Source organism: Danio rerio, chromosome 13, assembly GCF_052040795.2.
Source record: "Danio rerio strain M-AB ecotype USA chromosome 13, GRCz13ab, whole genome shotgun sequence".
Taxonomy (NCBI): Eukaryota; Metazoa; Chordata; class Actinopteri; order Cypriniformes; family Danionidae; genus Danio; species Danio rerio.
In genome coordinates, this window is record NC_141033.1 from 35640607 (window position 1) to 35656006 (window position 15400).

The 15400-nt window shown below is 35.6% G+C and overlaps 1 protein-coding gene across 2 annotated transcripts; it reads left to right on the top strand.

The window, feature by feature from the left end:
• Window positions 1-659: 659 nt before the first annotated feature.
• Window positions 660-10380, top strand: arg2 (arginase 2). Of its 2 annotated transcripts, NM_199611.3 has the most exons (8): window positions 660-1083; window positions 1178-1250; window positions 4819-4993; window positions 5632-5791; window positions 5999-6093; window positions 8025-8129; window positions 8420-8556; window positions 9406-10380. In NM_199611.3, exons 1-8 carry the CDS (start codon window positions 973-975, stop codon window positions 9591-9593), a joined length of 1044 nt encoding a protein of 347 aa, NP_955905.1. In that variant the 5' UTR covers window positions 660-972; the 3' UTR covers window positions 9594-10380. The 2 variants fall into 2 exon arrangements, 1 of the variants encoding a protein (NP_955905.1); XR_015504940.1 differs by lacking the exons at window positions 8025-8129; window positions 8420-8556; window positions 9406-10380 and adding an exon at window positions 6425-6568 and having other exon boundaries at window positions 850-1083; window positions 5999-6219.
• The last annotated feature ends 5020 nt before the right edge of the window (window positions 10381-15400 follow it).

The window sequence follows — 15400 nt, forward strand, 5'->3', positions numbered from 1 at the left end:
ATAAAAGAAACAAATATACAAATAGAAAATAACTATTTAATTACAACCTAATGTTATAAAATCGTACAAAATTATGATTCACATAAACCTATGCTCCAAGCTTTGATTGCAAATAAATTAAAACTTATTTTGCTTTATTTAGGAGGGACTTTGGCCCTTTTTTTCAAGAGCCAGAGCAGATAATTTTACACTTTAGGATGGAGGCATTTTAAAAGAATGGAAATCCTTAATCTACAGTAATGTGTACTATTATTCAGCCTCTGTATATTTGCTCTTGGTGAACGTAAACACTGAAAGTAGGCCAAAGGAGTATTTATGTTGTCAACAACTTGGCACCCATCGTAAAACTAGTATTCCAAATATTTCTCAAGAACATTAATATTCAATTCTGGAGACATGGTATGGACACCTGTGCATCTGTTTTCCAGTATCGAGATGGGAATTTGTTGACAAGACAGCAAGCAAGCCAAAAACACATATGCCGTAGATAGGACAGAGATGGAAATTTCCAACACCACAAAAAAAGCACCGCATCTCTCACGTCAGTCATTGGCCAAACCACGCCCGTATAAAACAAACCCACGCGAGCGGAGCTTCTGATTGGCTGCGGTGAAGGTGTGTCATCAGGTGTGACGCAGGAGTGCTGCCGCTCTATGAATAGAAAAACGTGGTTCGCGCCCCGGTGCACGGCTGTATAGCGAAGCTGTATTACAAACAATTGGATGATAGCGGGCAGCTAGATTTTAGGGGGCGGGCTTGAGATTTTAACCAAAGCCTGTAGTTTGAGCATCACCTCATGTTTATGTATTAAGTGGAAGACTTAAAGAAAAAGCTTGTGCCGGCTCTTTCAGATGAACAGTCAGTGTTGAGACAGAGGAGATAGAAGCCGCACCGGGAGACAGACTGAGTTGTTAGTTTGGGAAAAACCTTCTGTTTTGCGTCAGTAAATTATTTTATAATTATCCAGTCAGCATGGCGATGAGAGGACCACTGTCCAGACTACTGAAATCCACCTTGACTTCCTGCCAGCAGAACAGATCACATTCTGTTGCCATTTTGGGAGCTCCGTTTTCCAAAGGACAGGTGAGACATTAATATTTTATACATAGAAAATTCACATTAACTCACTTTTGTGTGATCCAAATATGTGATGCTATTCTCGTGATTCTTATTTTAGAAAAGGAGAGGGGTGGAGCATGGACCCAAAGCTATTCGGGATGCAGGTCTGGTGGAAAGACTTTCAAATCTTGGTATGTACATTATCATTAGAATTTAAAGTATATTTGTTTCTAATATAGTGCTTGATTAATACTCGAGAAATAGTTCACCAAAATATACATAATGTGTTCAGATTACTGCATTAATCTCTTTATAGATGACCAAGCTGTCATTCTGCCTATCAAACTTCGTCTTATCTAAGTATTTGTTTCAGTCGTTGTCCTAATATAGCCTTGTTATTGACAAATAGGCTACTCAGAGAATAGTTCACTCAATATATTACCTATATCCTGTTCAGATTATTGCATCATTCTCTTTATTAATGGCCATGCTGCCATTCTGCATATCAGTCTTTACCTCAGACTCTAAGTACAATATAGAAGTATTTGCTAAAATCAATAAAAATAAATAAACTCATATTAAATTTTAATTAGTTTTTCTTTAAAAGAGGTGAACTGTCCCTTTAAATGAATTCATGACGAACTCAGAATCAAAAATGGAGCGCTGGATTAGATGTTACATCATCCAACTGTCGGTTACGTGAATGAACTTTCAATGAACACATACAGTGATTAAAGTAGCAGTATTGGTTTAAGTGTAGGTGTTTTTAAAGATTTGAATACTTAAAATAAAGGACTTATAGGTAATGACGGAGTTTTGGAGGTTGTCTGTCCGCGGTGAATGAGAGGAAGGGGGTTGATTTACAGTATGCGTGCGTCACTGCAGCTCTCTGTATTCTGTGGCCACATCACATAACAAAGGGTGTTACATCATACACAAAAGAGTTTAACGGTTAGCGGGGATGGCTCGGTCGGGGGCTTGCATTTATATGAATTGATTCACAATTTGCATATCCGAAAGCAACTTTTATCTCCTTTTTATGTGTAAAAACGCGCTAGACAAACTTTTAAACTAAGATAAAGACGTTCTTCGCAAACTTTGATGTCGCTTGAGACAGTGTATTCTGAAGTTAGTTGCCGCCATATGACTTTACACAGACATTTAATATAATGTCTTACATTGTTTCAGTTTCAGTTCCCGTCAGCAGAGATGACAGATTAAGATTGAGGTTTTAATAGGTATTATTAAATTGCGTGTTGTTAAGGTGGCGTTCAGAATAACGTTTCAGATGAGGCTGCAGACTCCTGTAAGTGATGTGGTGCGGAGTGATACAGGCAGATGTTGTTCTTGGGCTGTTATTAAGCGATGAGGTCATGGGATTTCTCCCGTGTTTTAACCGCTGCCAGAAATGCTAAAACAGCTCCCGCCAGCGCTGGAACAAAGGATGACTGGCTTCACATTACAGGGATTTAATTACATGTGTCCATAATAAATCATTCCTTATTAACAAATTAAAGAATGAGAGAAAATTAAATAAAGCAATTAAAGTAAAATGACTGGAGGCGTTCAGTGTCTACAAAAATTTTTAGATTTTCCAGACATTTCTGCTACCCGATAAATAAACTAAAGTGAATGTTGATAGCAGTGATATAAGAACAATACAATATTTCTGTACCAACATTAGTGGGTTAAAGACATTTCGATGACATGAAATAAAATGTACAAAAGTGATTTATCATGCGTATAAAACATTAATTACAAATGAAGTTTGTTTAAAAATTGCAGAAACAAAAAAATTAGGTTATTACATATCAGGTTATTACATTGACCTGTACTTAATAAAAAACGATGCTACATTCGTGTTAAACAGACACATTTCAATGCATGGGGTGAAATTTAAAGCGGTTTTGCCATTTTTATTGATTGAAAAACATGGCTATATTTTGAGCACATCAACACACACACAACGCCTATAACATAACATACCGTTTTTGCATCAGAATTTGATAAATACAAGCATTTTCAATGAATTTTGAGGCATATATTTCCGTGCATCCACATAAGCGACTGGCGCGAGCACAGAACATGAACCTGTCCGCGCGCGTCCCCGCTGACTCTGTAATGTAGTAGCAGGGTTTCAATTCATCGCTTTTAGTATCCGCTTCTTCCTCAAGTGTTTTACATGTCTACCGTTATAGCAGCTCGTTTAAAACGAGGATTAAATGACAGAAAAGAAGTCGTAAATCCTCTTGAAAGTCAAATACTTGTGAGTCATGATTCCAGGAGCTGTCGGAATGTGCAAGTCACCTCAGCAGTCTCGCCGTCAGCTGTTAATCACATAAACACCGAGTCTGTCGAGCTCACGGACGCTTTACGTAACTCCATGTTCTCAATGTAATGCGAGAGGTCCTGCTATCTTAAGCCGGAATTTTTTTCCGTCGGCGGGTATGAACAAACGACATACTGTACTAATGACACGCTCCGAAGACCCTGTTTCACGATAACTGTGAAGAGGGTTGGCCCTTATTATCACTAAAAGGGGGCGATATAGATATATGTGATATATTCACTAGCTCTACAAATGTTCCACACAGTTCCTTCATGATGTCCCAACACAAATCTATTAAGTTTGTTTAATCGTTTTACAAATTTAAGTGGATTAAACATAAAACAATTATGTTGTCCCCCCAAAAACTTGCGTTGTTTCAACTCATTTTAAATACGTTTGAACAAGCAGCATGTCATTTTTGAGTGTATAAAAATATAACCTTACTTTGTATTTTGGGACGTTGGATCCCTTGATCAATAAATAAAATAAATAAAATCCTAATGTTACCTTAAATTAAATTATTGTGTCTTTCAAAATATCTTTTGTATTCAACAGATTAAATAAACTTGGAACAAGTAAAGGATGTGTATATGATGAGTATATGAGTTTTGGGTGAACTATCCCTTTAAGATATACATATGTTTATAACCTACTGATGCGAGGATGATTTGTTGCATCACTTTACCAGACGCTTGGCATCATGTTTGGAGCTGTGAAAATAACCATAGCTCCCTATATGGCAAGCATTCTTGACTAAACTATATCAGTGCTTATCCAATGCAACAAATATAGATGTCTTGCTTTCTTTAGTAACTGTCGGGTTTGAATATCATATGCATGGAGCAATATGTTTAACTAATTACATAAGAAATTAATATTTCAAAAGCTTTTACACGTTCGCCGCTTTCAAAAACACAAAAACCTTATTACAAATGAGTTGTCAAATGCAGTCACAAACTAAATCCCAATCTGTCTCTTAGCTTATGACAATCAACTCCTGAGTTCCTTCATATTTAGCTTGTTTTTTTATTCAGAAAGCACATCTAGTGTTTTAAACATGCCTACTTGGGCTGTAGTTTTTACATCTATTCCTGTTAAGAGGCCACTGGCTTGTACATGTGCCTATCGATGGTCATTTAAAATCTGATGAGTAATTCAACACGGTCTGGTTTGGTTCTGTCAGCTGTTTGAACCTTCCTCCGTTTCTCCTATAGTTTCTACCTACATTTGCATGTTTGGAATTGAGTGACAGAGCTGTCAACAACCAGCTTTACCTTTTTTTTTTTTCATCTTGCCAGCATGTAATGAATAAAATAGTTTGGGAAAGGAGTGAGCATTTGTGAAAGTGTTAATATGTTCATGTTAATGTCATTATAATGGTCACGTGAAGAAAACTATGTGATTAATTTGTTCAACCTAATGTATTGTAGACTACCCTGTTCATGATTTCGGAGACCTGACCTTCAAGCATCTGGAAAAAGATGAGCACTTCATGCACGTGCCGTTCCCACGCACAGTTGGACGTGCCAATCAGTTGCTCTCTGGAGCTGTGAGTGGGGCGGTGGGAGCAGGACACACTTGCATCATGCTGGGGGGAGATCACAGGTACACACAGTTCACAATGTTTTTTCCAATACACTTTGTATGAACTAATCAGGAAAAATCTGACTTGTTTACTATGATTTTTATTGTCTTATGCCAATTTTTAGGTTACAATATCTGCAAAATATTTTGGTATGTAGTAGAGTTGCACGATTTCTTGATAAACAGAGTTGGAGATCATCATTTCTCTTCAGTTCTTAACAAAACACATGTAAATGATGCAGTCCATTTTATAAAATGTTTACAAATGATCTTTAATAATAGATATTGGGAGAAAAGGCTTCACTTATAAATCAGGATTAATAATATGATCTTCATTTGAAGTACTGAGTTCTTTTAAAAGGTGATTTGCTTCTGTTTATATCTGTTGTGTTTTAATCAGTTTGTCGGAATGGAAAATGTGTTCATAATAAGTTACCTATTTTACTAGTCTTTCCATTCATGTCTTCCTGGCAGAGGAAGTGTTATGGTACTCTAAACTGAGCTTAGTGTTATCGCTTCACTTGTTATCAATTTGTACTTATAGTTTGTATTTCCATGTAGCTGATTACAACGTTTCAGAACACCGATTACTAATAAGAAATGATGTCATCCAGTCTGTTTTGAATTCAGCTTAGTTCTCGATGTTTTTATCCACACAGCTTAGCGATTGGCTCAGTGGAAGGCCATTCTCAGCAGTGTCCTGACCTGTGTCTGATATGGGTGGACGCACATGCGGATATCAACACGCCTCTGACTTCACCTTCGGGAAACCTCCACGGCCAGTCTGTAGCTTTCTTACTAAAGGACCTGCAGAACAAGGTGATTAGTGTTTGTGCAAACAATTACGTCTGTGATCCAAAGACATGCTGATGCAGTCTCTGGCATGACTACAATTCACTATTCACAATGAAAAATCATTAGTCTCAGAAGAAGTAACACTTTGTAATGACTTAATCTTTTAGAAATATCCTTAGTATTGTCCTTTTGAACAGCTGAAGCCTTTATCTTCTAATTTGTAACTTGCAGATGCCCAAAGTTCCCGGATTTTCCTGGATGAAGCCGTTCCTGTCTGCCAGAGATCTGGTGTACATTGGTCTTAGAGATGTGGATCCAGGCGAGCAGTAAGTACACCGCGTTTCGTCCCAAAATGACATCCAGGATTTGGCACCTGTTGCTTGTTCTCTAAAGCCAAATTGGCTATTGTGTCATGTCACAGACTATTTATACAACTGACATTACATGTAACTGCCAGCAGGCCACTAAATTAAAAGGTTTATGATGAAACCAAAATGAGACACACGGCAAGCCACCATTTAAAATTAAATAAGAGTTTATAATATATATATATATATATATATATATATATATATATATATATATATATATATATATATATATATATATATATATATATATATATATATATATATATATATATATGTGTGTGTACAGTGCTCAGCATATATAAGTACACCCCTCACAAATCTATCTATATATATTTTTGAATAGAAAGCATTACATTATATTTACATTAGATTAGTCAGTTCTAAATTAAAATCTGGAGCTTAACTAACAAAATAACTTACGAGAACGGTCAAAAAAGCAAAAAAAAAATTTATAGAAAAATATTAAATACAATTTTAATAAGGAGTAAGAATCAAGAAAAGCAAAAGAAATGGAAAAATTGAGTTGAAATTTTGTAGGTTGTCTTTTTTTTTTTTTGCAATATTTTTCTTGAATTTAATTGTATTATCTTTTCATTTCTAAATATGTTTGGTGGCTAAATTATATTATTTGAATAAATATATCTGTTTAATAAATCTGTTTTGTTTAAATGCACCAAAGTACATTGCCTATGTTCATTGAAGAATGGAGAAAATATTCATTTTCAAAACAGGCAGTACTCAATTATGCTGAGCACTGTACATGCATTTTTATTTTATTTTTTAATGAAGTGTCTTATTCATAATGACAACATAATGACAGATCATAGTGAAACAATACTAGTGTTTAATAAAACAAAATAAATTATTTTTCTGGAACCTTTTTTTTTATTATCCTTTAGAAACTATTCTAATATGCTAATATTATTTTAATAGCTATTTTTCATGATTGTTAAAGAATAGAAGATTCAAAAGAGCATCATCTATCTAAAACAATTCCTTTAAAGTGTTTCTGCAGATTTCTTCTAGTCAAATTTAAGACTTTTAAGATTCTTTTATGACCATTAGGATTGAAATTTTAGACTTATACAGGGCTAAACACTAAGTCTTTTTCTCTAATGGCCCAGTTACTTCTGTAAATGGTTATCCTATTATGAAAAGATCGTGTAAAGGGATGTGTTGCTTTAGTTTAATTTAATTTGGAGATTTTGCTGAATTGAATCTTTTTGTAATAAAAACTTAAATACTAAAAAAAAGTTATGAGATGCATAATTGGTAATTGGGTGTTCACTTGATTGGTTAGCTTTACTTGCACATAGGAAAATTAAGACCCGTTTAAAATGATTTAAGATCTACAAGACAATATTTCAGTGAATTTAAGACTTTTTGAGGTGTACAATTTGTTATTTAAAATTTGAGACATTTTAAGACCCCACAGACACCCTGTTATAATGATAATTTAAATTAATTAAATTCATCCTAGCTGAATACAAACTATTTTTCTTAAAATAAAATGACCATTGGTTTTTGAAAGGTATGAGTAAATTATACATCTTTCTGTGCTGAATCAAGTCCTTTTCAAAGTTTGTTTGGGGAATCAAAAATAGTTTTCATGAAAATAACAATAAGCACATTGTGAAAATGTATATGAAATTATTCATGTTTTATGTCAGTTTAGTGTATTTTAAGTAAAAAAAAACTTGTTAAAAACACATTAATTAAATGATAAAAAATATATTAAGCAATTTAAGTAAATATTTCTTAGATCATACCTGAATAATTTTGAGAAACAGCAAAACACACCAAACATTTAAATGCTATTATATATTAGCAAAGCAGCTGCATAAATCTTTGTTAGTTTCTAATTAATTTTATTTTATTGCTTTTAGTGTATTCCTAAAGACCCTGGGAATTCAGTACTTCTCCATGCGGGACATTGACAGAATGGGCATTCAGAGAGTAATGGAGGTCACTCTGGATCACCTCTTGGCAAGGTATAGTGATATTGTGAAATGCAAATATACATAGTCAACTAGTAGTGGTGCTTCTGTAAACAACCAACAGCGAATTGCATGACACTGTCAATGTCAATGTAGCCCTTCTGTGTACTGTGGGACTTTGCAAATGGGGGGCTGAATAGTTCTCTGGAACAACCTACGTCATAACAAAAAAAATCTAACTGGACTCGACCTGACTTGCAAGCTTTAAATGCAGCGTGGCACTTTATCTCAGCTCAATCTGTTTACACTACCTCACAATCAACTGACCTATTTCTTTACATCAGGAAGCAAAGGCCGATCCACCTGAGCTTTGACATTGATGCTTTTGACCCATCGCTGGCTCCTGCCACTGGAACTCCAGTTAACGGCGGACTGACCTACAGAGAGGGCATCTACATAACAGAGGAGATCCACAACACAGGTACACATCTTCCAGCAAACAGTTTAGTATTTAATAGACGACTAATACACATCTAACTGTAGACGCCTTGGCTAAAACAAGGCTATACTTGGGCTGTGAGTGAAAATCTAATAGACATCTATAGACACATTAGACAGACTTTATATGTGTCATTCATTTGGGTTTATTTAATGACTAGTCTAGTTTTGGGCTATTCTTAGATGTCTATTAGATATTCACTGACAGCCCAAGTTTAGCCTTGTTTTAGCCAAGACGACTATGTTTAGACGTCTATTAGACATCTTTTAAAAATAAAAAATGCATGCCAGGCTAAAGCTCACATCATTAAAGGTGCAATAGGAGATCTTGGAAAATGCTAACGTTAGCCTAATAGCAAAGAAAGCCTACATCCTCCATGAACATCTCCATCCAAAGCCACGCCTCATGAAACACATGCGCACTAGACAACATCACGATAATACACCACATACTTTAAAGTATGGTTTGTAATTACAATACCAGACATAACAAACAAAAAAAGCTAGGTTGTTGAGTTTTGTCTGCCATTTTTTGTCTGAACTGCATCTGTGAACATGTTGTTTCTCTGAAAACAGAGGTAATGCTCATGTAGGACAGCCTATCATAATGTTCAGACCAGCCGTTTTGATTGGACAAACTTTTCTTGGTCCTACATCTTCCACAGAATATAAACATTCATATAAATACACTCAGATCTCTTCATTTAATGATTGCCATCAGGATGTGGAGTGTTTTTAGCATGAAAAAGAATCAACTATTCCCCCTTTAATATCTCTGAAATCTTATAAATCGTAAATGCTAATAAAACCTTTTTATTCCCGGGCTGCACAGGTTTGCTGTCTGTGATGGATGTGGTTGAAGTGAACCCCACACTCGGAGCGGCACCTGAGGCTGTGGAAGCCACGACTAGTCTAGCCGTTGACATAGTTGCATCCGCTCTGGGCCAGACGCGTGAAGGCGCACACGTCTCCTTCCCGAAGATTACAGAACCAAAAGAAGACACTGAGCTGCGGCTGTAGAGCACACGATCATCCTCATCAAAGACTCTGACAAACAAACCACTTTGCATTCCAAAGTCTAAAAGAACAACACTGAAGGATTTGCAGAGACTGATCACCAGGCTAAAGGTTTATTATGAAGGGTTACTGTAGTCTTGAGCTATAAATGATACATTTTTAAAAAAATGTGACCTCACTGGAAAAGTGCTGCTTTGAGCAGAATGGTGAGATTTATTATATTACGTCTGCTACTAATTTTAGGTTTGTGTTAAAAATGACTGCTGAGATCTGGATTCTATATATTTGAGGGCTGAACAGTACATGTTTTTAATGTTTCGTCAGCTGTCATGGGATTAGTGGGTAACCTCGGATCACTCTCTGGGTATTACTGCAGGAAAAAATGACATAAAAGAAAGTATCTGAAGGATGAGGTGACGCTTTACTTTGGACTGTTTTTCCTCTGGATTGAAACATGTTTGCACTTTTGGACCAGAACTGGTTTTTATTGTATTTCTATATGTCTGTTGGTTTTGTATAGTAGGACTGCTTTAATGGCTAATCTAATCCTGTGGGTTTGGTTAGGTTGAGACTCTTTTTTTTAAATAGTTTGTTTGAAGTAAGTTATTTTAGTAAGTTTAATTTTTATTTAAATAAAAAAAATCATGTATGAATGCAATTCATGCATCTTTTTCAGATCTGAATTCACCACCAGTACCGGTATCTTCCTAATAAGGGTAGCTTGATTTGTTGCATTTCAATGTTCCACTAAAACTGTTTTGTTGCAATAAACTAATGTACTGGAGACAGACTGACCTGTCCTTGATTTATTACTTTGAATCCTTTGATGACTTGGCAATTAATGTATTCATGAAGCAATTAACAGGAAAATAAAAAAATATCTGGCCAGTATGAGTTTAAAAGTATTGTTAAAATTATTATGAATTGAAATATTTTTTGTTTCATTATCTATCTATCTATCTATCTATCTATCTATCTATCTATCTATCTATCTATCTATCTATCTATCTATCTATCTATCTATCTATCTATCTATCTATCTATCTATCTATCTATCTATCTCTCCATCTATCTATCTCTCCATCTATCTATCTATCTATCTCTCCATCTATCTATCTCTCCATCTATCTATCTCTCCATCTATCTATCTCTCCATCTATCTATCTATCTATCTATCTATCTATATATATATATATATATATATATATATATATATATATATATATATATATATATATATATTTGTTTTTTTTAACTTTATTAGGTACACCTGACAACTGCTCATTAACAAATTTCTAATCAGCTAATCACATGGCAGCGACTCAATGCATGTAGGCACGTAGACATGGTCAACTCAAGACGATTTGCTGCAGTTCAAACTGAGCATCAGAATGAAGAAGAAAGGTGATTTAAGTGACTTAGAACGTGGCTGGTCTGAGAAGAAACTGCTAATCTACTTGGATTTTTTCGCACAACCATCCTTGAGGTTTACAGAAAAAGACAAAATATCCAGTGAGTGTAAGTTCTGTGGGCGCAAATGCCTTGTTGAGGCCAGAGGTCAGAGGAGAATAGCTAGACTGGTTCCAGCTGATAGAAAGACAAAAGTAGCTCAAATAACCACTAGTTACAACCGAGGTCTGCAGAAGAGCATCTCTGAATGCACAACATGTCGAACCATGAGGCAGATGGGCTATAGCAGCAAAAGACCACACCGGGTGCCACTCCTGTCAGCTAAGAACAGGAAACTGAGGCTACAAACAAACAGGCTTACCAAAATTGTACAATAGAAGATTAGAGAAACATTGCCTGATCTAATGAGTCACGATTTCTGCTGCGACATTCAGATGGTAGGGTCAGAATTTGGTGTCAACAACATGAAAGCATGAATCCAGCCTGTCTTATATCAATGGTTCAGGCTGGTGGTGGTGGTGATATTTTCATGCCACACTTTAGGCCCATTAGTACCAATTGAGCATTGTATCAACGCCACAACCTATACCCGAGTATTGTAGTGTCTATGTCCATCCCTTTATGACCACAGTGTACCCATCTTCTGATGGCTACTACCAGCAGGATAACTCACCATGTTATAAAGCACAAATAATATTAGACTGGTTTTTTTAAACATGACAATGAGTTCATTTTACTCAAATGGCCTCCATTGTCACCAGATCTCAATCCAATAGAGCACCTTTGGGATGTGGTGGAATGGGAGATTCACATCATGGATGTTCAGGTGCCAAATCTGCATAAACCGCATGATGCTATCATGTCAATATGAGCCAAAATCTCTGAGGAATATTTCCAGTACCTTATTAAAGCTATGCAACAAAGCATTAAGGCAAAAGGGGGTCCAACCCAGTACTAGTAAGGTGTACCTAATAAAGTGGCCGGTGAGTGTATATATCGAGTATTTACATTAAAATAAAGTGGTCTGGTTCTGGCTTACAATCCCACTCTAGAATAAAATAATAATACTATGACAAAACATCAACGTTTAAGATTTAAGCTTATTATTATTATTAGCTTCTTTAGCTTGTAATGCTGCAGCTTCAGAAAGAAAATACCTGCAAAGTTACAAAGCACAAAGTCATTAAACGGAGTTATTCTTTAAATCATTATTTCTAAACTCACTCAAAAATGTCCTTTCGTATGACTGCCACCATTACAAGCAAATCTGAATTTGTAGGCTGGAGGTGTTCATGATGCAATGGATGCAGCATCTGCACCAAAGGTAAATTTGTTTCAATTCAATTTCTATTTTACATCACTTACAATAAAACCAAGATGTGTTAGGAAAATATGATAGTACTGAATAGTTACACTATGCCTACAGCACCTTCATTATATAAATAATAAAAAAAATTATAAGAACTTTGAAGATGTAGTTTAAAAATTATACATTTTGCCTAACTAATGTGACTTGAATGTAGCATTATTTTAATACTCACATAATCCGCCGTCTTACAGAAGGTTTCTGACTGCACGCTTCATGTCTGTTTGCTCATAAAAAACATGTATCAGGAATTTAAACAGACAAGGCTTTAAAACAGGTGGATGGTTTGTTTGTTGCTTGAGTTTCAGAGACTGTAAAATGCAGCAGCAACTAATATAAATGTAAAGACAAATGAAAACAAAGCTCAAAAATGAGGAATTTACGCTATAAAATAAATTCCAATATAATCCAGGTAATCTAGGCAATATATGATCTGTGAGTTACTTTGAGCTCAAACTTTCATCTGAAATATCTGAGACTATCATATTAACATTATCATAATAAGAATATTAAAAATCTTAATATATTGCATCTTGTAAAAAAGGAAAAACATGACCCATTTCATACACACATTGTTGCTTTGATTTTAAGATATTTTATAAGAAACATTGGGATCTTGTATGGACAGAATGTATTTTATATTGATAAAATGCAGTGTTATAATAACCTGTATTGCAATAAAAAAAATTCAACAATATGTATCATTGACAGCAAAAATGTTCAGCTAAACAATTCACCAAAATAACAATTAATACAGGTTTAAATTATTATGTAGAATTTTATATTTGAGCCACCATTTTTAATAGATATTATTAATAAACAAAAAAAATTAACATTCTTTTGACCACATACTGCCTTTTTGTCAGCTGATATTAGGTATTTCTAGTTGTCTCGAAGCAGAACAGCAGAAGTATCGGTGTTGTCATCTTGCAGTCATGTTTGTGATTCATTTCAGGTGTGTGCAGCTGATTCACCTGCTATGCTTCGTTATAATCCCATTCATAATCCTCGATCACATTCCACCGTCATACACTAGATTTATGATATTTTGATTGGATTATAAATGGGCCATAGCAGGTGAATCAACGAATGACTACTTCAAATCAATCGCAAACCTGAACAAGACAAATACTTCTAATCTGAGGTCATTAATGTGTTAGACTTATGGACTAAAATCCAACCTATTTAGATTTACCCATGAGGTAAAACAAATATAGCACTTTATAAGAATGTTAACGTAAACGTAAATGTCATTTTAAATGTACGATATTGGAAGAATTTGACTTTGCAATGTTTAGTTATATAGTTATATATAAATTTAGTATTTTTCTGTGATATAAATTGGGATATAAACACAGTTTCACCAGAAAAGTTCTATTTGGAAAGTATTCATTAACTTATTGAGTGAATCAATAATAAATTAAAGATATAAGTGACATTTACAGTGTTTTATGGATTTCTGAGGAGTCTAACAGTATTCAGGTAATGAAACTGAAAAATCAAATATAAAATAAAACTATAGTCTTCGTTATATAAATATTTAATTTAATCCATCTTTAGTAAAGTTACAAACGGCCACAGCCATATCACTCTGCAGCCCAAGACCGGTTACTCACTGAAGCTAAGCAGGGCTGAGCCTGGTTAATACCTGAATGGGAGACCACATGGGAAAACTAGGTTGCTGTTGGAAGTGGTGTTTAGTGAGGTCTGCAGGAAGTGCTCAATCTGCAGCCAGTCTGTGTGAGTCTTAATGCTGCAGTATAGTGAAGGGAACACTATACTGAAAATGAGCACCTTCTTTCGGATGAGACGTTAAACCGAGGTCCTGACTCTCTTTGGTCATTAAGGGCGTACTCACACTATGCTATCCAAACCGTGCCCGGGCCCGTTTCCCGAATCGTTTGAAAAGTGTGAGTGCTTTGAATCAGGCTCAGGCACGGTTTATTTGGCCGGCCCTGGCCTGGTTGGAAGAGGTGTGCCAGAGTGCTGTCCACAGGGGACAGGAGGGGGGACAAGCGTGCTTTGGCCCGGTTCAAGGCAACTGTACATAGTGTGAGTACGCCCTAAGAATCTCATGGCACTTCTCAAAAAGAGTAGGGTTGTGGTCAAATTCCCTCCAATGGCCCTTATCCATCATGGCCTCCCAATCATCCCCATCCATCTAATTGGCTCTATCACCGTCACTCCACCAATGGCTAATGTGTGGCGAGCACACAGGTTTTTTTTTTTTTTTTTTGGTGAGCGCACTGGTGTCATCCTGTGGCTGCCATCGCATCATCAAAGTGGATACTGTACACTGGTGGTGGTGTGGAGAGACCCCCCCTAATGATTATGAAGCTTTTTGGATGTATGGCCATACACAATAAATAGACTATATCAATACACATTACATTACAAACGGCACAATTGCTTGTGCCTGAATACTTTAAACATTTCTTTGCCTGAATGCTTACACAGTCATGGGCCTTAAAATCACCTGCAAATGAAAAACTTTCACTGCATTACACTTAGACTCTACAGTGACTTCACATATCTCAGGTGTTTAAACCGTAGCTCTTGGTCAACTATAATCCCGAAATTGCACATTCTGTGATGTGACTATTGCGGATGCACACATTGCATTATCAATGCTGAATCAACAAATTGTGCAGCCCTAAAATGTACTATTTTAAGCTAACTTTTTTACTAATACAGCAAGACCAGTATTGTGTATCAATCCAAATTATGAGGTATGAGATGATAGCAATCCCATCATAAGGCATCTAAAAAGTGTGCAGCTCCAGTCGGATCTCTGAAAAGATGATGCCAATTGTGCGAGGACTTCAAGGACAGCACAAACTGTTGATCAATTCATAAAATTAAGTTCTCAAATATCGAATTTATCACTTCTTCTAAAATGTACATTGTGTAACTGTTCTGAATATTTCATTAAATTAATATACACTTACCGGCCACTTTCCAAAAAAAAAAAAAGAGAAAATGTCCAGTGAGCGGCAGTTCTGTGGGCGCAAATGCCTTGTTGATGTAAGAGGTC

What these genes read in the sequence shown, in the direction of transcription:
- arg2 (NM_199611.3), top strand. Translation starts at nt 973, where the DNA reads ATGGCGATGAGAGGACCACTGTCCAGACTACTGAAATCCACCTTGACT. An exon ending in TAAAGGACCTGCAGAACAAG is followed by an intron (nt 5,792 to 5,998) that starts GTGATTAGTGTT and finishes TGTAACTTGCAG; the next exon opens with ATGCCCAAAGTTCCCGGATT. An exon ending in GATGTGGATCCAGGCGAGCA is followed by an intron (nt 6,094 to 8,024) that starts GTAAGTACACCG and finishes TATTGCTTTTAG; the next exon opens with TGTATTCCTAAAGACCCTGG.